This window comes from Glycine soja, chromosome 16 (assembly GCF_004193775.1).
Source record: "Glycine soja cultivar W05 chromosome 16, ASM419377v2, whole genome shotgun sequence".
In the NCBI taxonomy this organism is placed as follows: Eukaryota; Viridiplantae; Streptophyta; class Magnoliopsida; order Fabales; family Fabaceae; genus Glycine; species Glycine soja.
Window position 1 is genome coordinate 20844059 of NC_041017.1, and position 20268 is coordinate 20864326.

The following is a 20268-nucleotide window of genomic DNA, read 5'->3' on the forward strand; positions in this document are numbered from 1 at the left end:
GGAGTCCCAATATTAGCAGTGTTTAAAATCAAACTAAACAACTCTAAAAATTTAAACACAACCCCATTAGCACAAAAATTAATTGACATTCTATACAAATATAAAAAATGAAATAAGAGATTACACACCTGATTCAATCTTTTCCGCTTCATTTATTTGAACTTACAAGTTATTAACACCTGATTCAATCTAAGCCAATTTTGGGAACCAATGAGAGATTCAACAGTAGTGAGACTCAAATAATGCAGTACCACACCTTCCCTAATTTTCAAATTATTTTTTTAGTTTTTAATATATATATATATATATATATATATATATATATATATATATATATATAAATTATAAAATTTATATTTTAATCACTGGTTCACGAGTCAGGTCAACAGATCTATAAATCTAAACCCGTGACTACACCTGTACATGAACAATTTTGATCGATTCGGTTCGGTTTTGACCCAAATACATAAATGACCCAATCCAAATTGTTTAGATCGGTTTAGGTCAATTCGGGTTCATGGGTGACCCGTACCCTTGAACACCCCTATGTGAGTTATTTGGCACCTAATTGGGTCACTTTCCTACAAATTGATCAACTCAGCCCATGGTGATTCTTCAAGTTGGCCTCAAAGCATCTTCATCAATTTGTAGGAAAGAGACCCAATTAGGTGCAACCCTTAATTCACATTGGTCTTCTTTCTCGTTGATTTTTAGAATCAAGCCTTGCAATGCTTGCTTCATCCTCTTAGTCTTGGACCTTGTCATAGGACCTCTAATCCCATATAAAGGATCATTAGATGGGTTGGTTGCTCACTCTCATTTTTTTTTCTTTTCTTTTTTTTTTCTTCAATGCTCAATTGTTCTTCTCTCAACTTACAATTTTGATTTGATTGACATAGGCCTCAACAGGTCAGAGAGGTGTTAACACAATGGTGCAATTGTTCAAAATAAGAGCATATTTATTTTTGTAACTATCATGAGTAACCTTTTTATCAAATTTTCATGGACTCCCCAAAAATATATTCCCAACATGCATAGGTACCACATCACAAAGAACTTCATCCTTGTATTTACCAATGAAAAAAGAAACCAACACTTGCTTGGTCACCCTTATGTCTCTACAATCATTCAGCCACTAAAGTCTATATGGATTAGGGTGCTTTAATGTGGGCAAACCCTATTTCTCAACCAACAAGGTGCTAGCAACATTAGTACAACTTTCACTATCAATGATCAGATTACATACCTTGTCTTTTATGTGGCATCTTGTATTAAAAATATGTTCACCTTGCTCCTCATCACCTCCTACCTTAGGCTGCATGTTAAGAGCATGCCTAATAACAAGCACATCTCTATTTATTACAGGTTCAGTGACATCAACATCACTGCAATCCTCCAATGGTGGCATTTCACCATCACTTGAGCTCTCACTCTTTATGTCTCCATTATCCAGCAATATCATGGCTCTTTTTTTTTTTACATTGAGAAGCAATATGTCCAACTCCTTGACGCCTGAGACATTTGATATCACGAGATCTAAAAGATGAATTAATTTCCATTTTACCTTTAGGTGCAGCAAATGAATTTTTGGACTTAGCTTCATCTTTTAACTTTGTCACGGATTTGTTGTTTTGCCAATTTGACTTCAATGAAGAAGTGGAAGCAATTTTGGAAGTACTCTTAGCTTTCAATTACCTCTCCACTTGAATAGATTTGTGCAACAAGTCCTCCATCTCCACATAATGTTACAATTCTACCACATCAGTTATCTCTATTTTTAGACCTCCAATGAATTTGGGCATAGTTGCCTCGTGGTCTTCTTCAACATTGGCTCTAATCATGACTATTTTTATCTCCTTGTAGTAGTCTTCAATAGTCATGGAACCTTGAGTTAGAGTTTGTAATTTTCTGTGCAAATCCCTATGATAGTGGCTAGTTACAAATCCCTTTCTCATGACAATCTTCATCTCCTCCCATCTACTTATAGGCTTTTCACCATTCCTGCGCCTACTAGTCACAAGTTGATCCCACCAAATACTAGCATAACCGGTGAATTCAACAACTGCTAGTCTAACCTTTTTTTCCTCAGAAAATTATGGCAGCCAAACACATGTTCAATCCTTCTCTCCCACTTCAAATACAACTCAGGATCATTTTTACCTTGAAGCGTAGGGATTAACATCTTAATGCTCCCCAAATGATTATCTCTTCTTGGTTCACCTCTTCGCCTTCTTCCATGACTTCTTGCATCTGAATACTCCTTTTCTTCTTCTTTTTCTGAAGTTGATTGTCTACGACTACTAGATCTGAATGGAGATTGTAAACTATCCAATCTCAAGTTTAAAGCTTGAAATTGTTCATTAACAACTTTAACAAATGACTTGAGATCCTCTCCTTCTTATCCAATCATAATTAAAATTGTTGCAAGAATTATGTTAGAAGTGATCGTAAATGGACAAATAAATATCCTCACACAAACACTTTCTCACGTGTTTACACTCAATAATTTTTTTCACTCGTGTTTCACTCTTTTTGGCTCTTTCCCTCTAATAGTCTCACCATTCTTGCCTTTTACCACTCAACTTCTCCTTTTGAGCTCTTAAGTAAGAACCCTTGGGGTTGATTATACACGACAAGATACAACAAAGGATCAATGAGATCTTTAGCGAATAAGAACAAACAGAGCACAAGGAACAAGAGATTTAAGAAAAGTGTTTTTTTTAAGAGAATAAAACCAAAGGAAGATTGATAGAACAAGAAGAAAATAATATCAATATTCACACTTTGTTTTTTTGTTGGATTTTTTTTTTCAAATTGTAAACAAATGTAAAAACTATCCAGATTTTTCTTCTTCTTTTTTCTCACGTTTTTTTTTCACTTCCTTCTTTCTTTCCTTTTCTTTTTTCATGATTTTTTTTATAATATATATAAAAGAGAAAACAAAAAGATATTGATACTAGATAGAATTAAGAAAAGAAAGATAGACTCAAAGAAATAGAACAAAGGAAGGTGAAACAATAATATAGAGTTAAACAAAAGGGAAAGAACAAAAAAAAAAAGGAAACACACAAGAAGAAATAAAATATGAAGGACGAGATAACACCTAATTTCAAGAGCCAAAGCTTTGATAGCAAATGATAAGAGAACACTTTGGATCGTCTTGAAAATAGGTATAAAAAGAAAGGAACTTGACCCTAACCACGACCTGCTTGTAGAACCAACACTATCAAGTTCTTTACCCAAGAACAAAGGAAAAACTCTCACAATAGAGAAACTCTCAACTTTCATTAATCTTCCAATTCTACCTTTGGAGAGTACAAGAGTTCCCTATTTATAGGCTAATCTTGAAATGCTGTAATAAATTCCCACTAATATGCATTTACCAAATGCATTGATAATTGCATGCCACTAAATGAAAATAAATGACAATAAACATGAAAATAAATTCCCACTAGTCACTAAATGACCTGAAGCATTCTAGAAAGCATTTAGCAAGATTAAGAGAAAATGAAAAGTCACTAGAAAATTAAGCCAAAAACAGTAAGAAAATTACATATAAAATGACAAGAATTGGACTTAGTTATTATCTAATCAACCCAATACTAATAGTCCACTAAAATTGATCAACACAACTCATGGAAGCTTCTTGTCTTATAAATTAGGCTTCCCAAAGTGATTCTTCAAGTTGGCCTTAAAACATCTCAATCAATGTGTAGGAAAGTGACCCAATTAGGTATAGCCCTTAATTCACATTGGTCTTCTTTCTCTTTGATCTTTATAATCAAGCCTTTCAATGCTTGCTTCATCCTCTTAGTCTTGGAACTTGTCATAGGACCTCTAATCTCATGTATAGGATCATTAGATGGGCTGGTTGCACCTCTATCATATTCCAACCTAATTTGTGATCTCAATAAATTTAGGAATTAATACGATTGAACTATCTCTAATGACATTGACTAAACTTTCACAATCTGAACATCATTCGTAGCAGCTGTGATAATTCGATTTGCATTGGTTTGGCGAATTGGATTGATGCTATTAAACCTGATTCATATCCTATTTCCAAAAACTTTGTTCTATTTCTGTTTGTGTTTTCGCATTCCTTTACATTGCCTACAAAATATTTGTTGAAACTTCCCCTACTGTTTATAAGTGAATTTAAGTAGGAATCAAATTGAATTATATCTCTGAGTCGATCTAGGTAAAACCTATACTACAAAATTTCCTAGTTTTATTTGTTTTTGAACAATTCAATAGTCATTATCATGCTTATTTATGATGTGTGGTTTGGTCTATGATTTTATTGTTACTAGTTTGTCATGTTGTTGAGAATATTATATTTATGATGAGATAATTATGATAATTGGTGAATGTATTGAGTTATGTTGGTTGATTTCTTGATGATGATATGAATGTTTTTTGATGAGTTGAATGTGGTGTTAATGAAAGATGACATATGATTGTTTTGGATGATAACCTTATTTTGAGAACCATCCATATGTGTGAAAAGGAGTTAACTATATCCTTTGGGAAGAATTTGTTGTTGGAAAATGGTATACTGAAGGGTGAATTCCATGCTAGAGCACCGCCTAACTAAAGTAACCTGGGGTTTTCGCCCAGTGGGGTATTTTTTTTAGTACCACCCCTATGTTTTAACTCCAAATGACATGTTGGAGTGTTGAAAATTACTTCCGTAGAGGATTAGTGATCCTTTTAGTGTATATGGGATGGATCATTGTTGATGGTGAAACTTGGATACTTCAGACCGACCATGAGTGAGATGGTGGGTATGGATGTGTTGTACCTAAAACTCTCAAAGAATCTAAGTGTAGTTGTTATTGTGAGTAGGCACGTAAGTTTTGGGTACTAAGAAGACCCTCAACCTAGTGCTAGAGGTTGTCGGTGGTGGCTAACAGTGAAAAGGCCTATAGAATGGATGGGTAAATGAATCCTTAAATAGGTTAAGGTCATTTCAAGCCTTACCAAAGGTAAGCCACTACTCACACTTATCCCTTTTTTTATTATAAAACTACACTTCCTCCGCGGGATTAATCTAGGTCTCCCCATATGGTAAGATCATAGAGTGCAATTATGTTAAGGGATGTGTTTAGGTTAGTCACTCATGTAGTGTAAATTTGAATGGAATCGAGTCTGTCTTTGGTGTTAATCATTAATGGACCAATGACGATGATGTTTGATGGATGAATTATGATGATGATGATTGATTGACTAATAATGATGTCGGCGTGTGTTGATTGAATCTTGACTGGATGGTTGTTATGAGATGCTCTGTTATATGAATTTCTAAGATTTATGTCATACATATGATTTCTGAATACTACGTTTTATATGTATATGATGGTGTTTATTTATGCTTTAATTGTTAAGTTGTATACTATTTTAGTATGATTTTTTAGTAAGCTTACATTGCGTTGTTGCGCATGTGGTTTGTGCTTATGATGATCTCATATCTGGTGTACGTGGGGAGCAAATGGATAAGATGTGACCTTGTGTCTTTGGAGACTTCATGGAGATGTGTACTTGGACGTGAAGACTTGTTATCTCATTTATTTCCTTTAGCATCATATATAGTGTTGACGACTCAAAGTCTAGGTAACTTATCTTTATAGGCTCTGATGTTGTATCAGTTTTATGTTATGATGGAGGGTCATAAGGCATATGGTTTATTTGGTTGTATGAGTATGCGCGCGCGCGCGCGTGTGTGTATATATATATATATATATATATATATATATATATATATATATATATATATATATATATATATATCACGTGATCTTTTATCTTGGTATCGTGTGTTTTAGTGTTTGGCCTTTGAAACACAAAAAGTTTACAAATATTTTCATAATCAGATTAATAGAAGAGTTTTAAATGAATTAAAAATAAGTCTCCCACTCGAGTTAGTTCATAGTTTCATATAACAGTTGTGGATTGTTATAATCAAAATCATAGATTTTACAAAATTGGGGACTAAATGTATCTCTATTTTAAAACAAGGGACCAAAATTGTGAATTTTGAAAAATAAGGAGACTAAATATCTCTATTTTAAAATAAAGAGACCAAAATTATAGATTTAAAAAAAAAATAAGAGGATCAAAATTATATTTAAACCTATAGAAAAGAAAGCCTTAATGTGTCAAAAACCCTAAAGCAAGAAATAACAAAATTCCATAAAGGTCCCTACATGAAGAAAACTACAAAAATATCCCTAACATTACAATAAAAGAAAAAATGTCATTTTGACTCTTTAAACATGGAATTTGATTAAAATCTTGTGATGCACTATGTATAGTATTGTTTTTTTTTTGCTTAGAAGGTCATTTCCATAAGAAGAAAAAAAAATACTTGTATGTAAAAAAAGAACATCATTGACTTCTTAGTCAACTATGGTTAACTCCACATTACATCAATTTCTATGATAATTGTTTTCTTGTGGATAATCTGTTGGTGTGTTATGGTTGAATTTTTGTTGAGGTGTTGGTATGTTAGCAAAAACATAATTAAGGTTAATAATAAGACTAAGAAATGACCCACAACAATACAAATCTCCAAAAATGTCATCTATGGATTTAACTTTAACTTCAAGGGGATGGTTGACCAAATTCCCTTGAAACAAATAAGCAATTTCCATTTTCTTGATGATGGTGATCTTGATCTCAAACACTAGGTGAGAGGCAACCCATCTTTTTTCATCAACTTTTAACTCCACTCATGATTTTAGTAAACAACATGACATAGGGAATTGGTGCCTATGCTTTTCCTCCTAGTTGTTCTTGGATTTTAAACATGACAACTAATATTCTAAAATCAAGTTATGTAGATTTATTAAGAGTGCAACCATCATTGAATATATGTAGCATTGATCTCTAGGAGACATCATCCTCGCTTCCTCTCCTTGGCATGATTATATGAAACAAAATATTGTGAAGAATCCTACATTTTGGTTTCATGTTGAAGCCATTTTTGTCAAATGTTGTAGGTCTTCTTTCGAACAAAATCAAGTCAATATAGTATTTTCTTAGTCATTGTATTTTTTTAGTCCTATAAATTTTTTTTCTTCATGTTTTTAGTTCTTGTTGACGTGACATCTATGACATGACAAGATATTTTTTGTTGACATAACATTTGGTGATGTCATCATTTTATCAAAGTAGTATTTATTAACATTAGCAATTATTAAATATGTCAAACACCATTAATATTTTTTTAATGTCAATGACTAAATAAAAATAATAATAAACTCTACTTGCCTTTTAATTTTTTTACAAGAACTAAAATATAAAACAAGTAATTATAGAGACAAATAATATACTTAAGCATTTTTAAAATTTCAAAATTTAACAACCATACAAAATAAGTCCCATCTTTTTAATTTAATTGCATTTAATACGTGCTTTAAAAAAATATTATGTTATTGATTATTTTAATTTTAATTTTAAGTGTGTTAAAGTTATCAAATACAGTACTAGTTAGTTTTTACATTTATGGATATCAATCAAATTTATTAAAATATTAACCGTAGTTAGGTATTTAACGCAGGAAATTAAGTAACAAGTTTTAATGGTTAATAAGAAAGATATTAAAGGCATGTATACACGTGTAATAGTAAATGATTAATATATTAGAATGATAACAACTTATTTTCTCAATACTAACTAAAATTACTTTTTTGATTGTATTTATTTTAGAAAAACCAAATCCAATGAGATATCACTCAACTTCACTAATTATTGTCTCCAAATAAAATTAAAATGACTAAAATTACATAAAAATAAGTAGCTGAAAGTATAATTAAATAGAAGTTAACAAGAGTGTATGAAAAATTGTAAAAGTAATTTATGATTTTTATAGAGAGTTTTACTAACTTGTATTAATATTTTTTTATAGATTTTATTGAATTAAATTATTTTAATTTATTTTAAGAAATTTTATAATTAAATTTAGAGAAAACAAGCTATAGATAAGTTGTTTATGATCATGCACTAATAACATAAAATAAATTTATATTGTGATTCAATTATAATAATTTATAATTAAATAATAATATAAAATTATTTTAAATTTAATGCATAACTTGTTTTCTTGATGAATTATGATAATTTTGTTGACAATAACATAACTACTCCAATTAATTTAAATGTTATACTAAAAGCTAATTCATGTTTGCATAAAAAACATATCTACTCCATGGGTTTCAATTTATAAAGAAAAATAATTAATTTAGTTAATACTGATAAATTTATTCTAAATTTGTATTATATCTTTAGTCAAAATTATTTTTTCTATTAATACTTTTTTCTTTCTTCTATCTTTTTTCTAGTGAAATTAATTAAGAATATTTAAATTTAAAAACAATTAATACAAGAAATATTATGAATTGAGACATATAAATATTAACCGATGCTACTATTAATTTGAGTTTTATAAATAAAAATAGAGTGATTATTTCTCAAGAATAAAACATGTTAAATAAATACTTAATTAAATTAATTGTTAAAAATATTAAAAATATTAATCAGTTCAATTTTTTAATTACATTAAAATAATCATTAAATATTTTTAATTTAACATTTATTAATTAATCAAATGCATATTGATAGCATTCATTTTAAATAAAATGTAAAGTGCTGGGAGCAGACATGGGAAAACTAAATCTAAAGATAGAAGTAGAAGTAAGCATAAAAGTTCTGCCACATATATGTTGTCACCCACCACCCATGCGATGATGCCCCTTTCGTAATTCGTACTTTTTGATTGGAAGAGATGAGTTAGACCACACTTTTATTAATTTAAAGAAACGCAACACTCTCTCAATATCACTCTTCACTTTTTCACTTTTAGCCATTCATTAGTTACCAACAAACCCTTTTTCTTCTCTTCTCTCACCACACTGCAAACAGAGTCAACAACAACACACACAAACACAACGTCATGAAATCGCCGCAGCACAAAAACAAAACACCAAAATCCCGATCAGATCCTCAACAACAACAAAAATCCAATTCCCTGGCCGTCACCGTTTTCCGAAATGCACCCGATTATTATTCCTGCGACCCCCTTATTCCGTTAAGCACGTGCCTCCCCGCCTCGGGCACGTGCGCCGCCAGAATGCGCCTACTGCCGCATGCAGATCAGGGTCTCAGTCTCCGCCGCTCCCCCCGCTTCAATTCTGCTCCGGCCGCCGTGGATGGCGGCAATGCGGGCTCCAGAAAGCGGAAGCGGTCGCCGGAAACGGCGGCGACGGCAGCGGAGGAGGAGACATCTCGGAGACGCTCCCCGAGATTCTCAACACCCGTTAAGGTGTGTCACTGTCCTTTTACTTTGCGCGCTGTCCTTTTTTTTTTTTTTCATTTTTGTTAGTAAAATCTGGTTTAGGTTACTCAATTAACATTGGTTTTTTTAATGGAAAATTAACATTGGTTTTAGGTTATTATTTTTTTATTTAAAGTTGGAAAATGTTTTTTTTTTTTGCTCAGCAAAAATATGATTTTATATATATATATATATATATATATATATATATATATATATATATATATAAATGAATAGTACCAGAGGTACCGAATTACATAATAAGATTAGGTGCACAATTGGTTCCCGATGTTAGCCTAACATATTGGGAACCATCTGAACCCAATACAAGTGTTTTGGGAGATCTGCATTTATAAATACAAGTGTTTTGGAAAATGTTTTTGTATTCTAACGTATAATTGCGAATTTTGATATTTAAATGAAAAAAGTAAAAAAAAAATGTTGCTTTGTGAGTAAAAATACTTTGGAACTCTCTGGATTTTATCCATAAATGAACTTAATTTTTATGTTTTAAAAACTAGCATTGGAACCCGTTTATTTTAGTAAAAATAGAGTGAGAGAAAAAAAAAAAGAATAAAATGTTTAAATTTAAAAAAAATAAAAAAATTGTTGCATTAAAAAAACAAAAAGTGCAAATTGTCCTGCAATTGCCAGCAGCTTGCCAGCTTGTGGCTGGACAATTTTTATACGTATATAGATATAGATATAGATGATAATTTTAGTTATCGTAATTTTAATAATCAGTGAATTTGGACTCTTACACCTGTATTTTAAGTTTCACTAAAATAGATCAAATTTATTAATTATAAAAAAGTACAAAAACCTAAAATTATTGTTTTTGAAACTCAGGAATTAAAAAAAAAATTGATTGAAAATTGAGGTATTTGTTTCCATTTGTTTATTTTAATCTGGTGCCGCATTTTGCCTATAAAATGTAATATGAGAAATATAGTTTTTTTTTAATGAAGGTCTGAGTTACCGTTAGTGATACCATTTTTAGTGCATGCTTCAAAATTAGGAATAAAAGTATGTTTGAGGCAAAAATACTTTTACGAAAACATGAAGAACCTTTGTTTTTATTTTGCTTTTATCGGTTGGTTTACATTAGAATGAGCGGCACAACAATTTCAATTGCAAACCACACAATGCACTTATTTTGTCAAGAAGTTCAAGTTCTCCTTTATGATTTGGCAGAAAAATGAAATGTTGGATTTTGGCGTGTGTACTGTGTAGCATAGTTCCCCCTGAATGGGTTAAATCAATTTGCTGGCTAATATCAATTTTTCCTTTTTTGTTTTGTTTAGGCAAAAGTTACTAAGTTAGGCTAGAAGCAAAAATAGAAACTTCTTATTAAGAAGAAAAAATATTATTATATCAAAACCGTACAAATTATTAAATATTTGCGTTTGCAAGTAACTAAAATTTAAAAATTAAAAACCAATATAGCAAGACTCTTTTTTGATCAAGATAGCAAGACTCTGTTTTTTTTTTTTTTTTTTGCTATTTTGAGAGAGGAAAATCAAATCATTGGATTCTATAGGAACAAATACTATAATTTTTTATTATAATTATTTTTTGTTTGAAGAGTATGTAGTTAACAAATACTATAACCAGCGAATAATTTTTCTTCTTCTTTTTTTTTGATGACGAGAATAATTTTTATTTTGTTTTCGTAACCAGCAATCGGATAATTTTATCTTATAATGCATACACGAAATTTTAAATATGGTCCTTTCTATAAGAACAAACTAGAGGTCTCCTACATTATTATTATTTTATATATAAAAATACCCTTAATTATGAGTAATTTTTGTGAGTTTTTCCAAGTTCAATAAATAGTAAGTGAAATATATTAATGTCTTAGGCTTTTTGAGACTGTAACCTTGACTCTATGGAGAAGATTGAGAGAAACCTTACTGATATGAGAGATTAAAAGAAATAAGGCAATAAAATAATTGAAAAAAAATAATAAAGAGTATTATTATTATTAATGTTAGAGATAATTTTGGAAAAAGACATAAATTTAGGACAATTTTTTTGGGGTACATTATATATATATATATTTTTGGTACATTTAGGACAAATTTAATGCTACTAAATAAATTAACTATTTTTTGTTACAAAAATAAGTTGTAACCCAAAAAATAAATTAACTAATTTCTTTAATCCATGTGAATTAGTTAATTGAGAATTATAAAAAGGACCGAAGAAAGTATTGGACATTCATGCATGTACAATCTTATAGTTGACATTTATTTATATTTAAAAAAAACATATCACACATTATAATAAAACATTATGATCAAATATGAACTAGATTTTAAATTGAGGGAAAATTTATACTCTTATAGTTGATGCCATTTTTCAATCCAACTGTTATATTAAATAAATTCAACAGCAGGAAGTATGTGAAGGTTCACTCTTGGGTTGTTGAGCAATGCACCAATTACGGTGTGACTTCTTTATCATTTTGTTAAATACCCCTTTTTCATTTTCCAATAGCATATTTGCTATATCTATTTTTGAACTGTGACATAATGCTTTATTATTATTTTCAGTGTATTTGATTCTCTCAGTCTTTTTATGTCTATGTATCCTTTTTTTATTTCCTTGCATAATATTTAACAACACGTTGACACAATCTGCAGTATTGTTGACATACCATCTTTGACTTTATTTGAATTTCATGGGTTAAAATTCTGTCTGTTGATTCTTGAGTTGTGCAGTGGCAAGGGTCTAGGGGTCCAGAATTACCATTGAAGTGAGTGAAAAATGGAAAGAATGTTTAGTACTTTACTTTCCTGTCATTGCATTCATTGGTTAAATTTTAATGGTTTTAATTCTAGGCCACATAATGCTTTTTGATTTTGTAGTGCTTACCTAAAGGACCAAAATGTAGATTCCAATCTTCATTCAGATGCTAAGCCTATCAAAAATTCTCACGGGAAGTTCTTTGGTGAGAAGCACTTGAGGCAGTGCCCAGGATTAGATCCATCAAGTGAGGCATATGCAGAAAAGCTTGAGGTGAAACTGCATGGTACATTGGAGCCTAGGAGATCTCCTAGACTTTCATCGTCAAATGGGAATGAAAACATGGAAATTAATGCTTCACAAGTTAAAAGAACATCAAAAGTAGTTCACCAAAAGAAAAAAAATACCAAAGTGATTTCTACTTACATTGAATTGTCTAATTCACCAGTTGAGCAGCATATGTGTGGAATTGATGATACAAAATACTTGATAAGGTCTTCAGAGGCAATCACATCCCCATCCTGGACTGAAAATGGCAGAACAACTTCTAATTCCTTTGCCTTGCCTGAGTCAGATGACAGGCCACCAAGAAAGAAATTTAATACATCTACTTCTTCAACTAAGGAATGTATAGATTCAGAAAACTTTCCTTCCTTCATTGGTGATCCAATACCAGATGATGAAGCTCAGAAAAGATGGGGATGGCGTTATGAATTAAAGGTTGTTGACCTGATTCTTTCAGTATGCTTTTCATGCTGTAAGAACTTTAGTATGTTGTGCTCAGAAAAGAAAAAAAAAATATTAACCATTTTTATGTCACTTAACAAAAGGTCTTTTTTTCTTTACTTTTGAAGAAATGGAATAAGTTTTGTTAGTTTCTATTTAATCCAAACACATTGTATTCTTCTATTTTTTTTATCTGATTTTTCTCTGAAGCTTGCAGGACAAAAAATGTAAAGACAACATGTTTAAAATAAAGTAAGTATTAATCATGTCATAAACTTATGTAGTGTATTGTAGCCCTCTTTCTCAGTTGATACATTTTCTAATTTCTTGTTCCTATATTTCATTTTGATTTTGTTGGTTTCATAGCGAGGGTGAAGAAGATGAGATTATTGCAAATGTCAAATGCCATTATGCCCAAGCTGAAATTGGGAATTGTATTTTTAGTCTTGGCGATTGTGCATTTGTAAAAGTAAGTTCTTGGTTAAATAAACATACATTTTTTCTTCTTTCATTAAGATATATTTTGATCAATTATGCCCTTCTATATTTTTCCACAGCATTGCATTTCCACCATGAGCTTGTGCAATGTCAATTTAATGAAGGATATATATGCAGCCTAATTCCTGTCCTTTTATTGACAATTCTTTAGTCATGGCACATAATGGCATTTCTTTAGTCTCTCTCTGTTAACATAGAGCCTGCATCACTGCTGGAGTTTGCTGCCGCCGCTTGACCTGTTTTGGATTGTTTTTCTTCATTGATATCATTTCTGAAGTTCGTTTATCCTATTTCTGTCTCCATTGTCAGTTTTTCCTCCTTGTTTGAAGCTGTCTTCAATTTATCATGGAGGACCCATCATCCAACTTGAAGTCTGGATCATTTACTGGCAACTTTACCCCTTATTTGGCAATTGCAACTGAACAGTTTAGGTCCCTTTAATTATGTATCTTAGTCTAAACCAGTTGAGAAGCGGTGCATGTGTCTAGGTTTAAAGGATCATTTGCACACCTAACTTGAATATGTGAAAACGATATGGAAAATTGGGAAAAGGCTGATGCAATTCTCTGAACCTTCTTATGGAGGTCCATAGGTCTCTCGTTTCGTCACAATTTACACACTACTTCGATTATAATTTGTGGACCCATGCTAAATCCATTTACATAGATGACATCTAGAGATGATATTCAGTTGTTAAAAAGTTGACTAATCTTCACTAACATGGTATCTCTGTTCCTGATTTTGTTAGTTAGAAAAAGCATATGATTAATTGTCTAGAGAAGTGTTGTGGAAGACTTTGGAAAAGAAAGGTATTTGTGTGACTTATATCTGGGCTATAGAAGACATGTAAAATGGTGTAAGTACTAGTGTGAGAACAATAGGAAGTGAAACTTAGGACTTTTTTATAGGAATAGAATTATATTAAGGTTGAGCCTTAAGTCCTTATATAATCTAGTTTTGGATATGCTTACTAGAGACATGTAAAGATCATCGCTAATTGCATGCTTTTTGTGAATGATATAATTTTAATTGAGGAATCTAGGGAAACAATTAACTTTAAATTGCAACTTTGGAAACTAAGGTTTTTTGCTTAAGTAGGAATAAGACAGCGTATAGGTATGCATTGCAAATTTGAGCAAGACGAGAGAAAAATGACTTGGAACTAAAAATGAGAGAGGTCATATAATAGGTTTCTAAGTTTAAATATCTTAGTACAATATTACAAAATGATGCAGAGATTAATAAATGAAATGCAATAAATCACACTAGAAGGGGGATTGAATAGTGTGTTAGTCAAAATAAAAACCTTTACAAAATAAAAGATGTTTATAACAAACAAGTTTATAAAACCGTCGTCCAATGACTATTTTCGATAAATTGAGTGAGAGTGAGAGAGAAAATGAAAAAGATAAAGCTGATATTATTGCTCAGAAAGGAAAAACTCAATGAGTTAGATACAACAGAGGTATTTAAAGAGTTCTGGCTTGAGAAACTTACCACAACTAACTCTAACTACCTCTAACTAACTTCTAACAGAATGTAAATTAACTCTAACTACCTCTAACTAACTTCTAACAGAATGTAACTACTTGGGTGCAGTTAAGTGAAAACTAACTACCCTTACAACATATACACTGCTGTCTAATACTAGATGGGTGCAGTTTGCTAGAGCTAACAACCCTTACAATTATGAAACAAAACTATTTACACAGTTATGTATTTACATACTCCAATACCCCCCTCAAACTCAAGGGAAAGAGTTTTCAGAAGAAACACTCCACATTGAGTTTGCCTCGAAGAACTTCAAACCTTGAGGCAGAGAGAGGCTTAGTCAGAATGTCAGCCCACCGATCTAGAGCTGGACATGAACAATAGTGAGCTATTTGACCAAAAAAATTTCTCTAACAAAGAACACATCAATTTCCATGTGTTTAGTTATGCTATGAAAGACTGGATTATGAGCAATAGAGACTGCACTCTGATTATCACATAAAATAATAGGAGTAGTGAAAGAGACTTCTAACTCTGTCAGCAAAGTATAGATCCAGGTTAATTTAGTGGAAGTTTGAGCTATGCTAGGATATTCAGCTTCTGTGCTGGACTTGATAGTAACTTTCTGTTTGCGAGACCACCAAGATATTAAATTTGGACCAAGAAAGATGGCAGCTCCTGAGGTTGAGCGCCTATCATCCACATCAGACGCCTAGTCAGCATCACAAAATGCTCTAATATTCAAGGGCTTTGCAATAGAGGTGGGCTGAAGTAGCAAACCATGAGACAAGGTCCCTTTGAGGTATCTTAAGATTTTTTTCACCAATGTCCAGTGAGAATCTAGAGGAGTAGCCATAAATTGACAAACTTTGTTGACAACAAAGCTGATTTCAGGTCTAGTAAGGGTAGCATATTGCAATACACCAACCATAGACTTGTATAGAGTAGGACCATGAAAAGCATCAGCCCCATGTCTGGATAGTTTGCAGTTAGAGACCATTGGAGAAGAAATGGAGTGAGCCTCAGCCATATTAGTTTTATGGAGTAAATCTCAAATGTATTTGCTCTGAGTCATCAAGATAGACTTGTTGGACTGATACTTGATTTCTAGGCCCAAGAAGTAGTCTAAATGACCTAGAAGTATTAAGTTTGTCTGTAAGCTGCTGAATCAAAGAGGTTGAACTGCCTGTCAAAATTATATCATCCACATAAACCAGCATATAAACAGCATGCAATTGATGCCGATAGATAAACAAAGAGGAAGCACTCTTGCTTCCAACAAAACCAAGTTGAAGTAAAGTGGACTTAAGTCTATCAAACCGCTGCCTGGGAGCCTGTTTTAAACCATAGATGACTTTATTGAGTTTACAGACTAGTGACCTATCAGTAACTTCAAAACTAAGTTGAAGTAAAGTGGACTTAAGTCTATCAAACCATTGCCTGGGAGCCTGTTTTAAACCATAGATGACTTTATTGAGTTTACAGACTAGTGACCTGTCAATAACTTCAAACCCAGGAGGTTGTTTCATAAAAATAGTTTCTTCAAGAGTCCCATTTAAAAATGCATTATTCACATCAAGCTGAAACAATTTCCACCCATAGGACAGAGCAAGAGTAAGGATAATTCTAATGGTGACAGGCTTGATCACAGGTGAAAAAGTTTCATGAAAATCAAAGCCATGAACTTGATGGAACCCCTTAGCTACTAACCTTGTTTTGAATTTGTTAACAGAACTATCAGCATTTTCCTTAACCCTGTACACCCATTTACAGCCAATAGCCTGCCTATTTGGAGGTAATGATACCAATTCCCGAGTATTGTTCTTCATCAAGGCATCATGAAAAGCATCAGCCCCATTTATAGCAGAGAGCCAATCATTATTTGCTAGAGTCGGTATGGTGGAAAGACCTAAAGTCGGTATTCCAAACAACACAACAGGGTGAGGATGTAAAAAAGGGTGCACAATGGAGGGTTGGCTGTGGTGATAGGATCAAATTTTGGGAGGATAAGTGGTTGGATGGAGAGACCTCATTGGTAACGAAATATCCTAGTTTGTTCTTAATTTCGTGCCAGCAAAAAAATTAATTCAGCAGCTGGGAGACCATAAGGAAGGGGGTTGGGAGTGGAATTTATCATGGAGGAGGCCACTGTTCGATAATGAGATCCCTATGGCTGTTAATTTCCTACAAGACATTGAAGGTAAGACTATCCACACACATAGAAGAGATGAGTGGGAATGAATGGCAGACCCAACCGGGAGATACACGGCGTACTCAGCGTACAAATGGATGAGGGAGTCAGCAGTTGAGGGGATTCGGGATCAGGCATTTGAGGAGATGTGGAAGTTGAAGGTGCCACTTAAATTTGGAGTGTTTGCATGGAGGCTACTTAGAGATAGGCTGCCTACTAAAGTAAACTTACATAGGCGACAAGTAGAGCTCATGGATAGGAGCTGCCCATTCTGTGCAAGGGTAGAAGAAGAAGCAGGACATATGTTCTTTCACTGCAGTAAAGTCATACCGATCTGGTGGAAAACATATTCCTGGGTGAATAATTCTACAGCCTTACCAAATGATCCAAGACAGCATTTCCTACACCATGGATCTATATTGAATGAGGGGACTAGGGCTGATAGATGGAAGTGTTGGTGGTTAGCCGTGACGTGGACTATTTGGCAGCAAAGGAACAAGATGATATTCTCCAATGAATCATTTGACAGTAACAAAGTGATGGATGAGGCAGCCCTCTTATTACGGACATGGCTGTGGCATATGGACAAAGACTTTTCATTGCATTTTAATCAATGGACTAGTAACCTTAGAGCAGGGATTTTGTATAAGTAAAGATTAGTAACATAGAATGCCACTACATTTTACTAGTATGTCTATACCCTGGCTGTGGTTCCAATCTAGACTCCATTTAGTCTAAATCGAAACCATTACTCTGGGTTCTTAAATATATGTAATTTAGTACCTCTGGTACTCTTTTAGTATATATAAAATATTATCTTTGCTGATAAAAAAAAATTATTTGCTAGAGCTTGTTTCAGTCTTAGGCTCACAATGAGTGAGAAACAGTGAAGGGTGGAGTCTAGGATTGTGGATACCAGATTTAGATATTGTTTGCATGGGGTGAGTGTTAATTGGGAAAGAGGTAGTGGAGTAATAGTGTCTGAAGTGGATGTAGGAATGGTAGTGAACTCAGAATTTGGATGTTCAGCAAAAATGGATGTAGAAGAAGTAGATGTTGGAGGTACAGACACAATAGTGATGGGAGAATGAGTGGGCAAAGGTGAAAAACCAGGAGGAATGAGAGGAACAAAAACTGAATTAGTAGGTGGTACAGTTGCAACATGCGGTGGAGATAGGTTAGGACTGAGACTAAAGTAGAAATCTAGACTTTTTGTAGAAATCTTATCTCATTTAACAACACATCCTTAGAGATGTAAATCCTTCCAAAAGGTGACAAGCATTTGTAGCCTTTATGTGAAGAAGAGTAACCCATAAATAGGCACTCTTGAGACCTAAAATTAAGTTTGTGTGTAGGATATGGTCTTAGCAAAGGAAAAAAGGCACACCTAAAGGTTTTGAGAAAGTGATAATTAGGCTCTTTATTGAACAAGGCAACAAAAGGAACAACAAGTTTAAGAGTAGTGGTAGGTAGCTTGTTAATTAGGTAAAAACGGTTGTAAAAGCATAGTCCCAAAACTATAGAGGTAAAGAAACATGATGTAGCAAAGTTAAACCCAAATCAACTATGTGTTTGTGTTTTCTCTCAACCACACCTTTTTGATGATGAATGTGAGGACAAATTAGTCTATAGGAGATGGCAAAGGAGGCTAGGAGATTAGAGAATGGTTTGTATTCACCTCCCCAATCTAACTGAATACTCTTTATCTTGGTATTAAGTTGTAACTCAACCATAGATTTGAAATTTTTGAAAACAACAATGGTTTCAGCTTTGGACTTTATAGGAAAAATCCATGTGTACCTAGAGAAAGCATCAATGAAGGAAACAATATGTATAACCAGCTTATGAGGGGACATGTGAAGGTCCCCACAAGTTAGTGAAAATATGTTCTAAAGGTGAATATACAAAAGTGGAATTATGAGAAGGTAGTCTATGAGCTTTACCCATACAACAAGAGGAACTGAATTCTGTGAAGTTTTTATTCAAATGAGAAATGTTACAATGATTAAGAACAATTTTCATAACATGATCATTTGGATATGACCTAACCTAGCATGCCAAAGGTTGGTAACATTGGTAGAAGAAACAACAGATTTTGAGCCTATATTAGAGCTACTATTGACATTTGCAGTTGAATAAGAGAGGTCAGCATTGGGATGGGCTGCCTTGAAGTTGAAGATTGTTAAATGTATAGAGGCCATCAGCATCCACGAATCCTTGAAGGAGGACCTTATGTGTCTCTTGAGATTTGACAAGATAGACATGAGGATGAAATTAAAAAAACATTGTTATCTTTGGCAAATTGACTCACACTTAGTAGATTTTTTGAAATAGAAGGGACATGTAACAATTTGTGAAGTTTAAAAGTTATGCCAGTATCAATAGGAGAAATAAAGGTTGAGGAACCAGTTTTAGAGATACTTAAACCTTCACCATTACCTATAAAGATCTGATCTGGGCCATCAAAATGGGTGAACTGTTTAATGTTTTGAGAATCACCAATAACATGAAAACTAGCTCTAGAATCTGGTATCCAAGTGGAGCCAGCTAGAGCAGTCCCGTGAGAGGTTGAGTTTGTGAGCATGGCATTGGGTTGATTATGACCTGAGCCTGTTGACTTAGAATTGGGATTAACCCAAGTGTTGGAGGTTCTAGGTGGACTAGTTGAATAAGGAATGGGCTGCATCATAGTAGGTTCAAAAAGAGTGAGGGAATCATGTGGTTGAAAGCTAACATTAGTCCTGAAATGGCAAACATTTGTAGTGTGTCCTTATTTGAGACAAATTTGGCATTGGAAGTTAGCAAAATGACCACCACTGTGGCCTCTGCCAGAGCCACCACCCCTACGTCTAGTACGTCGGAAAAGGTACCACGATCACCGTCGCGGCCATGCGAGTCTCGAAAACCACCAATTTTGTACGTGTTGGGATGCGAGTAGCCTTGAGTGTAGTGTAGTGATGCAAAACTGGTCGTTGGAGTATCTCGATTGTAGCGTGTAAGACGAGTCTCATGACCATAGAGAAGAGCTTCAATTTCTGCAATGGAGGGAGTATGCTTCTTACTCTCGATAACAGAGATGACTAGCACGTAATCTGACAGTAACCCTTCGAGGAGTGCATCAACATACTCCTCGTGACGAATCGGAATGCCCACGCTAGCTAATTCATCAATATAGCCTTTGATTTTGTGCAAGTATTCCTCAATTGATTTTCCATCAAGATTGACCACGACATGGTAGATCAAAGTTGTCGCGCACGAGATTGGGTGTGAAGGCTAA

The 20268-nt window shown here is 33.2% G+C and overlaps 1 protein-coding gene across 3 annotated transcripts in view; it reads left to right on the plus strand.

Annotated features, from left to right (window-relative positions):
• The first annotated feature begins 8757 nt into the window (after positions 1-8757).
• The window catches only part of LOC114390454 (DNA (cytosine-5)-methyltransferase CMT2), a 33454-nt gene continuing 21943 nt past the window's right edge, over positions 8758-20268 (plus strand). The window contains exons 1-5 of one of the 3 annotated variants that reach the window (XM_028351193.1): positions 8758-9322; positions 12061-12095; positions 12208-12805; positions 13029-13063; positions 13178-13280. In XM_028351193.1, coding sequence (XP_028206994.1) covers positions 8954-9322; positions 12061-12095; positions 12208-12805; positions 13029-13063; positions 13178-13280 — 1140 coding nt within the window. In that variant the 5' untranslated portion in view covers positions 8758-8953. The remainder of the gene's footprint in view (positions 9323-12060; positions 12096-12207; positions 12806-13028; positions 13064-13177; positions 13281-20268) is intronic. The other 2 variants (XM_028351194.1, XM_028351195.1) reach the window with 2 other exon arrangements.